The following is an 11,213-nucleotide window of genomic DNA, read 5'->3' as shown; positions in this document are numbered from 1 at the left end:
GTGCACTATATCAAATGCAAGTTGTGTCAAAATTGGATAATTTTTCCATTTTCTTGCTGGCGGAGAAACGAATGGCCGGAATTGTTTGGGATTGGTGGATGGGCGCTTCTCAAGAAGAAAGAAACAATGTGGCAGCTTTAGGCTTAGCCACTTTAGAAGTTCTCTTGTTAACTCAATTTGTTCCCGAGCCTCAAGATGAAAAGAAAACAATCATTACAGATTTAACCCGCATGCAATTAACAGATTTAAAAGATTTAGATCAGTTTGGATCTGAATTTATGGGTAAAATCTATAAAGCAAATCTTGTTAATGATCATACTCAGAAGATTGCTTTTCTTTCTAAATTACCGGGAAATATAGGGATATGATAATGAAAGATATGAGCTCTGATTACACACACACACTCACAAAGTACTCTGGTTGAAAAGAATTATTGTTAACCTTTATATTAAAGTTTAATTCTTGCCAGTAACATATTAAACTCATGACTTTAATATCTAGAGTTATATAAGCCTAAAGCATATAATTTTTTTTGATAAAAAAATAAAATATATTATGTTATATATAATTTTTTTATTATAAATAAGATATTTTTATTTTCCAATATAATAAATGGATGTCGATAATATACATGTAACACCATTTTTCTTGTGCTAGATTTAGAAACACTTTTTTTTTTTAATGTAATCATCACTTCACTATTAAGTTATTATAAATAATAAAAAACGGTTTAGGAAAAATCCTCTTGCTACTTTATTGCGCTTAGGAAAGTATGAAATACTGTTCTAGACATGATTTCTTCATAGACTAAGGACTCCAGATTTTAAATATAGTTATGTCTTGTTATTAAAAAAAAAAAAAAAGGGTAAAGTGAAAGTTTGGCACAATTTTCTGTCTCTTTACATTGGTAAAATTATTGGTATTATATGAGGTTACACTTTGACTTTTACATTTCTTTTGGTCCATTAAATTTGTTATTGATCAATTGTGTAATAATGAAAATCATATTCTTTTGCATATATTATTTTTATTATTAATTTTCTTAATAGTATTATATGTTACTAGCTCAATTTTTTAATAATTTTTATAAATAAAAAAGTTAATTCAAAAATCATTAATATTTTAAATTTTGATGGTAGGAAAAAATATTTAACATTAAAAATATTTTTAAAATAATATTATGTATTTTTTGTGTTACAAATGAAATCTATTAATTTTTTTTAAGGATGGTTCAGGGATATTAGGTGGTCGTTATATCCACGGGAAAATCCAAGCAAATTAATTTGAAGGGATCTACCTACTGGCCAAACAAGCAAGACCTAACCCCAAGGGCATCGAGGAGATATGACATGACGGGCGAGCCAAACAAACAAATATAGCCTAACCCGAAATGACATAAAAAAATATGACCCCATAACTTTCCAATTAACAAAATATTTAACAACACAAACTCGACCAACTAATTTATTTTAATTATTAGTTTATTTTATAATAATATTTATAATTACAAACAAAAAGCTACTAAATATTAACACATTAACACACCTTATGTTTTATGAATTTTAATGTTTCAAAAATATTATTCTTGTGTTACTTACGAAATCCACTAGGTCTTGCCAAACCTTAGGTGCATATGCTTTTCACTCGACAAGTGAGACTATGTCATCGATTGGATGTTACCACAGGTTATGTTTCTATGTGTATATGCTCATCGTTTGGCAAGGAAACCTAGTAAATTTATGTTATTTTAACCATTCTCGAAGGTTAAATTTTTAATTCGGAGACTTTCAATTATATATATATATATATATATATTTTAATTTTTTTATCTTTAATTTTAATATTTTTAATTTAAAAATATATATTTTATTAACATTATATCAAAAATAAATAAATATAAAATATTTGGTATAATAAAATTGATAAATAATAATAAGGTGTTTATAATATCCTTTAAACTTATTAACTTTTAATGAATTTATTATAATTTTTCTAAATATATATTTATAATTCTTTCAAATTCATATTTTAAATATCAATTTTTTTATTTATTTAAAATTAACCTTTTTCATAAGATAGCATCACTCACTCTTATATCTACTAATATATTATTTATGAATGTAATAATTAGAGTTTTCTGATTCTAATAAATAAATGGGAATTTTATGATTCCTATAAATAAATTGGAATACTATTTTTTATATTATTTAAATTTATTATATTTTTGAAGTATTTAATTTTTTTACTTACAAAATTTTAAAATTTATATTTAATATTAAATATGTGTATTTTAAAAAAAACTTGAATCATACATTTTTTTAATAAAATAATACTTTTATCATTTTATTAAAAAAATAATATTTTTAAATATATATGATTTTTATTTTAATTCTAAGTATATTATTTGTTGATATGAATATTAGCCTAATTCCATCTTAGTTCTATGAGTATTATCTATGGAGAGAGATCAAATCTTTTAAGGTGTCAATTGTTTCTCAACTTTTTTGAATTTATAAAAAAATTTCATCTAAAAAGACTCAATCTCTCTTGCAACATGATAAATGCTCAGATAAGATGCCCCTATCCGTCTCTTTCTCTCTCTCTAATACTAATATCCGAGCTATTGAAATATAAAATGTTTGAACAATATGAAACCTTATATTTTCAATTACTCTGTATCTCTATAAAAGGTTGTTATTCAAATCTCTCTTTCTCTTTGTAATATTAATGTCCAAGCTATTGAAATATAAAATGTTTGAACAATATGAAATCTTATACTTTCAATTACTTTATATCTCTATAGAAAAGGTTGTCATTCAAATATTTTATTTAGAGTAAACATTAATATATTATATTTATGGTGGACAATAAGATTATTTTACTATTCTTGATATTGCAATATTTATTTTGTTATTATTTTAAACATTATATATCAACTCTATGTTAAACACAAAAAATAATTACATGTTTACTCTATATTGAATTGTAGAAAATATCCCTTAACATAAAAATAAAAAATTAAGACAAAATTGCTTTCATACTCTATCAATTATCTATAAGAAGTTTTCATGGGCAGAAACTTAAACCCTCTCCACACATTATAAATTTTAAGATAAGATGCATCTTTCTTTGTAGGGATATGCCATGTGTCATACAAAAAAGAATTATATATCTCCCTCGTACTGAGAACTACATTATTAAAATGTTTTAACCATATTTTTTTTTCTTTTCAATCACTTTATATTTCTCTATAAAAAATAATATTGAAATATTTTATTTAAATTGAGCATTAAATATTTTATTTATAATATTTATTCAAAAAAATTTCTTATATTTGATATTGAATTATTTATTTCGCATTAATATTTTTTTAAATATTATATATCAATTCTCTATTATTTTTTTTTACATATTTTCTCGTTTTGAAATTTAAAACATATCTTAATATAAAATAAAAAAATAAAGAAAATAAAATTCATATTTTATTTTATGCATTATCAAGTCAAATACCTTATTCATAGAAATTAAATGAAACGAAATAAATTTCATGTTCAATCAATTATCACCTCCCATACAAATTAAATTGAAACAAAATGAATTTCATATTCTATCAATTACCTCCCATACAAATTAAAATGAAACAAAATGAATTTCATATTCTATCAATTATCACCTCCTGCATATGATTGACTTGTAGTTTTCAAAAGCTGAGGAAGTGCAATGTATCTGAGGATTGAATTTAAAAAATATATATTCTATTTTTTTTAAATGAAGTGCAATGTATGTGGGGATTGATTTTTCAAAAAAGCTTACTACGTGTCTTACATCGCTACAAAAGATAATGGGTGGCTCTCATAGAGCTTCCGTTGTGTATAAAACATGAGCCCTTTATTCTTTTATTTTATTGTGATAAGCAAGGGAAGTACAAGCAGGGTGATTATCTGATACCAAAGGACAACTTTATAACATAAAAAGTGAGAGAGAGAAGTGAGGCAAAACAGAGGCTCAGGGTCTCTACCTGTAGGGTTGAAGTTGAAGCTTCAGCCATACTGGATACACACCAATTGACTTTCTTAAAAGTTAAAGTTAAAAAATGACATGACCCGACCAGACCCACAGTCTTAAACCTATGTTAGTGTGACATGGCTAACCCAGATTCATTAATGAGAACGACGACCCACTGGATTAAAGAATTTCAATGCAATTTCACTTTCACCATAGTGACAACCACAATGCGCAAGCCAAAAGAAAGAAAAGGAAAGCTGTGTGCATTTAAGTAGTAGTCATTTTTCGTCCTAATTATGGCTGGCAATTATGATTTTGCCGACGACGAATATTCACTGATAGTGCTCAAGCGGCCTTTGTAAGACTCCAATGCCTGACTATCTGATTTGGGTGGAAATCAAAAACTAATTAAGCTTAACAAATGCATGAATGCCATTAACTGGTTTGGTTTAGTTTAGTTTAGATTAGTAGATTAGTTGGAATAGAGTGAGAGAGAGGAACCACAACAATCGAGGTTACAGTGTGTTAAGTGCACACGAGGGACAAACCGCTGAAATGACTCTTTCTGTAGAGGCCGTGGTTGCTGGGTTTAAGGATTGAGAGTTCCTACCATTAGCAGTAATGTCAGACTCTCAGAGAAAGAGGGTGAGGTAGGTGTCTGTGTTTTTCTCAGATATATGATATGATATTTGCATACCTGTGGCGTGGAAATGTGTCAGGAATGGAACGGTGCTACTGTCGCATTCTGAGGAAAGATGGTGTGAGAGTCTGTGCCTCTTCAGGCACACTAATAGTAAAAAAAACTGGTGACCCTTGAAGAAAAAACGGTGAAAGGAATTGGAAACATAGAAGAGCATGGGCAAGAAGATGATGACATGATGAATGATAGGATGGATCGTTGAACAAGCAAAGGTAGGGTGTACAAACACACTTGATGATGGTGATGATGATCATGGAATGGTCTCTGCTACTATCCTATTTCTATGGTACTTGTTACTTGGGTGGGGTGGGTGGTTGATTGAGTTTCATGAGTTGTTAGGACTGAAAGGGAAAGGAGGAGGACACAAATCCAATCTTGTGCTGTTTACTGTTTAAGAGGCCAGCAGATCAAAAGAAGAAACAACAGCAACAAAAAGTAGGTCAAAGTTCGTCTGTCCGTCCGGTTGGTATGATGTCGGCCTACTAGGCCAGTGATGCACTTCACATGGTTTCAATTTCTATGGTTCATGGATGGCATGGCAATGGCATGGTTGGGTGTTTTTTTTTCTTAGTAATTATGTGGGTGAACTCCGTTTTAAGGGGTTTGCCGAGTCGATTTAATTATTGAAGCAGGACTTAAAAAGAATTGAACCCACCATCTATCAGAGAGTGCGAAAGACTTGAATCTGGACCCAAAGATAATTGAACTCACAATTTCATGACAAAAGGTGAGGCTAAACTCAGTGTGAAAGGGTCAGTTTTAAAATGTTCGTTAAATCGATTCACTTTTGAAACAAGACCTAAAAATAATTGAACCCACAATCTCATACCAAAAAAGCGAAAAACTTGAAATTATACCTAACGAAAATTCAACCCACAATCTCATGACAAAGAGCAGAAAACTTGGCTGGGTTTCCACCAACTAGCTATGGCATAATGGATGATACATGACATGGATGAATGGGCTACCCATCAGGGCTATGGCATGGATGGGTGTTACATGGATGGATCGATGCATGCTGCATGGCTTGTCTTCTTTGTATTTTGTCAGAAGAAAGGGGTGGAGGAGCTTTTTTTTTGGGCCTTTCCAAAGACGACTTCTTCCAAGGAAAAATTAAAATTAGAAATTACAATCAGAGAGCGTGGACCCCAACGTAGTATTGTACTCCCTCGGGAAGTGAATCCACTTCATCCCCACTCACGCTTTGTCCTCAGTCCCACCTTCGTCTCCTCCATTTACATTTCAACAGACGCGTTTACTGCATCTTAAAATCAATATTCTTTGTACATTCTTCACACAGGTTATTATAATTATGCCAGTTTTTCTTTAACAGTGTGGCCTGCTCACTGGCGGTGTGAACTCTCCACTTCCACCCCTCCGCTTCCTGTTACCGACCAATATTGCGACCAATATATTTAATGTTATAGGGCCATCAATGTGCAGAGCAGTATTTGCGACTAGTTAGATTTAAACAAATACAAAATCTAACCAATAATATAAACAAATACAAAATCTAACCAATAATATATACTGATAAGCACATTAATGACTTTATAACATTGTATATATTAGTTGCCACTGCTAACCCTTCCCGCTGCCAGTGGTTTTCACGTAGGGCTTGTGATATGTGGAGGGGATTGGATTTTTGTTGAATTCCTTTATCTTCTTTCCACATTCACATTTCATTGAAAGTGAAAGAGAAAGGACTACGTGCACGTTAGAGGAGGGCCCGAATCCCGACCTCCATAAAGATAGCCGACACACCCATTGATTGTAGCGCCCCTCTGCCTGCTTGCTTCCACGAAAAAACAAAACCTTACAAGTTAATACACCGCCAAGCGGGAAGGAATTAGGTAGAAACGAAAGAAAAAAAAGAGAGCCTCAGACACCCCTTCCCGTCTTCTGGTCCAACCGAGGATCGGTGCCCAAAATCCCCCTCTCTGCATTAATACTCGCCAAATAAGGTAACTAGGTCAGTATTTTACAATAAAGAAGAATTCGCTACTATGATTGAATTGATGCACGTGTACTGTCAGCCCTGCTCCCTACTCATAAGAGGACAAAAAGACCATTACTATCTTTTAATTGAAATGTTTAAGAAACGTCAAATCTCCTTGACTAAATTCCAGTGCAATGTTTTCTAACACTAATTATAGCAATCCCTGATCAGCGAATTTAGTTGTTTCTCAATCTGCGATACTGTTATTGGAGAATATCTTGGGATGCATTCGGCACCACTTTTGCCGATGGTATTTTATTGTTATTTGGAATTGAAATTACAGTAGAATATCAGCCTGGGGTATATTATAAGTTGGGTTATCACTAAAAGGAATTTTTGGATGGATTGCAATCGTTGTCGAAGCATGGTTAATAATTTTTTTGGGGGTCAGGTTTATGTTGAAAATTATACTTTAACAAAAACACCCAAAACAAATTACAATGGTAAATATTTCAGAAGATTTTGTCCATTATTGATCACATATAAAATAAAAAAAATAAAAAAATCGGATTATGCAACCGATTTCAAACAGTAAGATAAACTAATAGTTTAACCCATTTCCTTGAGTAATACGGATTTGCACGACTATAAAATATCAAGCCTGTATTTATAACGCTAGCTAGGGTTCATTCTCTTCATTCGATCTATCCAGAGCCTGAAACTGTGAAAATAGATTCAAATGTAAACGGAGCTTAATTTGCTGAGTGAGACTAGACCTACTACGCCACAAGGGAGCTAATTCGTTTTCTATTTTTTTACCATATACGTACGGTCTTCGATCTGAAGGATTTTCGTGGGTTCCGCTCGTCCCTGAAATCAGGGATCCAGAGACTTCTGGGCGTTATATTTACAATATAGGTGGGTGGGCAATCCTTAGGCTTTTTAGGGTTTAGGCGTTTTCCCAGTGGAGCCGTCGCTAGGTCATGATACGTGATGTGTGCTTTCTAAGAAAAGTCTGGAGGGTAATGGAGTATATATGGATTGGGCAGTGGAATGATTGATTCAGGTTTTGACAGGCTGCGCGTGCAGAGGGGCCACACAGTCAACGCTTCCTCTCTAAATTCAGATCTTCTCAGTTCTTCTCCTCTCTGAATGTGAAGCTCATATACATTCGGAGAACCCCCCCTTCTCTCTTTCTGGAGTCTCGTCTTTTGTGATGAAGAACGAGATTGCTGTGGGCAGGCAATTGTGCTAAGGGCTTGTTGATTTGCTTGAGAGAGAATGGATGGAGGTGAAATAGGACTTGAATTTCTCTGAGGAAATTTGAAACAAATTTCTGTTACAGAGAGGAACAGATCAGTAACAGCAGAAGGAATTGCAAGTTTCTGGAAGATGAGGATCAGTTAGCTGTTATGGTGATGGTGGTGGAGTGCAGGAGCTTGTTGCAGTGGTGTCATGTGATAAGCATTCATGGTGTGAAGCATCTGGAGATTTGGAATCGATAGTTACCTAATCACAGACATTGAAATCTGGAATTGAAGGCACAATAACCAGATATCGGCCATGAATCCGGAGGATCCACTGAAGAGCTTGTCTTTGGACTATTTGAATCTCCTGATTAATGGGCAGGCCTTCAGCGATGTTACTTTTACTGTGGAGGGTAGGCAGGTGCACGCTCACAGATGCATACTGGCTGCACGGAGTCCCTTCTTCCGATTGATATTCTGTACCCCGGAGTCTATGAATGAACAAGGCGGGCGTTCTGCCAGTACTGCCAGTCCTCAGGTTATTCCAGTAGGAGTAGTGGGGTATGAAGTTTTTCTGTTGCTGTTGCAGTTTCTCTACAGTGGACAGGTATCCATAATTCCACAGAAACATGAAGCCAGGCCTAATTGCAGCGAGAGAGGATGCTGGCATACTCATTGCACTTCTGCCATAGACCTGGCACTTGACACTCTCACTGCAGCTCAGTTTTTTGGAGTTGAGCAGCTCTCCATTATCACACAGGTTCATCTTCCTAATCTAATTTAAATCTCATATCCAGATTTAGGGATTATGCATGCATAATTTGCTGTAGCAATTGACAATATAATCACAATCAATACAGATTTAAGGTAGTGGACTATAACCTCTCATCAATGCTGCCGTTGTCTTTGCCAACACAATATGTTGGGAAAGCCCTTTTGTTTATATCACAAAACACCTCGATAACAAACTTGATTTCCTCATCCACTCAGCACATCCATATAATCCAACCTGTAGAAAGAGAGAAAAATAATGGCAATATTGCTTTATTCAACCATGGATGAGCATATATTTGGTTTATTCAATTTAGGTATAATTATTAAAAACCCGTGTTGTAGAAAACATTTGTTATACTGAACCAATTCGTATAGACTGGCCCGTCATATTTGCTGAACACATTTATTGTTTTTCTTTGGGTGTGAATATGGATGTATAAAAATCTAATTTTCCCTCAGGCTTTTTTTCTCAGTACATATAGAAGCATCAAATCAAATCAATTCTGACAATCTGAGTGATTTAACTCAATCCTTTCTTTTCTCAGTCTACCTGTTTGTTTTTGCATGGCCACAGAAGCAGCTAGCCATTATGGTGGAAAAAGCATCCATTGATGATGTTATGAGAGTCCTGTTGGCAGCCAGGAAACAGGATCTCCAGCACCTGTGGAACACATGTTCTCACCTAGTAGCAAAATCTGGATTACCAACAGAGGTTTTAGCAAAGCATCTTCCTGTAGACGTGATCAACAAAATCGATGAAATAAGAATGAAATCCAGCTATGGAAGACAGCTTATGCACGGTAGCGACATGAGCATGAGCAGCTCAATTGAGGATCAGAGAATCAGAAGAATGCACCGAGCTCTAGACTCTTCTGATGTAGAACTAGTAAGGCTAATGGTGATGGGAGAAGGCTTGAACTTGGACAAAGCTTTGGCATTACACTATGCAGTGGCCAATTGCAGCAGAGAAGTAGTGAAAACGCTTCTTGAATTGGGAGCTGCAGATGTGAACCACCCAGGCCCAGGAGGGAGAATGCCTCTCCACATTGCTGCAGAAATGGTGAATCCAGACATGGTTGCAGTTTTGCTAGACCACCATGCAGATCCCAACGTTCGCACTTACAGTGGCGCCACACCCTTCGATATACTGCAAGCCCTTGCTTCTGATTTCTTGTCAAAGGGATCCCTTCCAGCTTGCATGCCACACATGGAGCACAACAAGCTCAGGCTGTGCCTTGAGCTCCTTCAATCTGCTGCCATGGTTTTGTCCAGAGATGAAGAAAGCAGCACCTCGCTGCAACTCCAGCTTGAAAGCACACGGCCTGCCGATCATAATTCTCCTGCAGGTTTCGTTCCAAGGACTAGTTGTTCAGAGATCAGCGAAGGAAGTACTAGTCTTTCTGCTCTGGATTCACGAATGCTTTTTCTCAATCTCAGTGGCCAGTTAGCCTGCAAGGATGCTGAAAACAACCAGATAAACATGAATGCCCTCAATCTAGAAACTCAGGCCGGGGAGAGCTCTATGTCAGATTGTTCCAAGTATTCATGCAACCAGATTAACCATGGCTCCGGTTCACCTCAATTCTGATAAAATCATAAACTCCACATTCTAGAGCCTCACACTTGGTGTATATAACCTTCATCTCTACATTGGGATACAGGTATAGGCGAAAATTTCATTATGTCAAGGCTTCAGATCGAAAGGGTTATATTATTAACCAGAGGGGCACGATATAGTCTATTTTCGCTATGGGGAGCTCGAGTAATTATTTGGGTTATCAGTCTCTGCTAGTAAAATATGTTGGCAATGGCTTATATCCAAGTTCTGCAAACCTATGGAGGATTATGATGCTATGACAGTGCATATACAATGAATATCCACCAAGTAATCGTTGAGTATATGTCAAAGATAATCCAGAATACCAACTCAGAACTGCAAGTTACGAAGATGCAGCAAAGGACTCATGATGGTTTTGACAGGAGGATATTGTGTCTCAGAAGGAGCTTTCCATTCAAACGCTTGCAAGTTGAAGACCTGATGTATGTCAGTCTTTTACCCTTTTGTTTTCGTTTTTTAGTTTCTTAGAGGACACACTTTTCATTAATTTTTCATTTGTGGCGCAAGTTACTAAAGCTCAATCTTGACAAAGCGGATACGTAGCAAAAACATTCACCCTAGGCACAATTTCTTGTTTACAGAGAACAGAAATTTCTTAATGTTTCCCATTGTACTACTCTTTTCTTTTTATGCGTGAAGGAAGCAAACGAATCCCAACATTTCTCATTTCAGTTCATCGTTTCTCTAAGCTTGTTTGTGTTCTCGAAGATTTTTTTATTCCTTCTGGTTTTTGTCTGTAAACTATTTTAATTTCTTTCTAAAAAAATCAATCGACTTAACCAAAAAAATCCGTACACTGAAACTAATAAAAAAACCCTTAACATATATTCTCTCCCGCTACTTGTGCACCGCTCTGGACAAAACTTGGTTCCAATATTAACAACTCTAGTTATCTGGTAGAAGTCGAGTTTTGGGTTGCAACAAATATGG

General features: G+C 34.7%; 1 protein-coding gene across 1 annotated transcript; it reads left to right on the top strand.

Annotated features, from left to right (window-relative positions):
- The first annotated feature begins 7,314 nt into the window (after window positions 1-7,314).
- On the top strand, window positions 7,315-10,954 carry LOC149228399 (BTB/POZ domain and ankyrin repeat-containing protein NBCL-like). Its single transcript, XM_089378190.1, has 2 exons — window positions 7,315-8,651; window positions 9,240-10,954. The coding sequence occupies exons 1-2, from the start codon at window positions 8,208-8,210 to the stop codon at window positions 10,251-10,253; spliced, it is 1,458 nt and encodes a 485-aa protein (XP_089234316.1). The 5' UTR covers window positions 7,315-8,207; the 3' UTR covers window positions 10,254-10,954.
- Window positions 10,955-11,213: the final 259 nt, after the last annotated feature.

Source organism: Pinus tabuliformis, chromosome J (genome assembly GCF_031772625.1).
Source record: "Pinus tabuliformis cultivar Carrire ecotype Pingquan chromosome J, CPIR1, whole genome shotgun sequence".
NCBI classification, from domain to species: domain Eukaryota; kingdom Viridiplantae; phylum Streptophyta; class Pinopsida; order Pinales; family Pinaceae; genus Pinus; species Pinus tabuliformis.
This window is presented reverse-complemented; position numbering and strand designations above follow the sequence as displayed.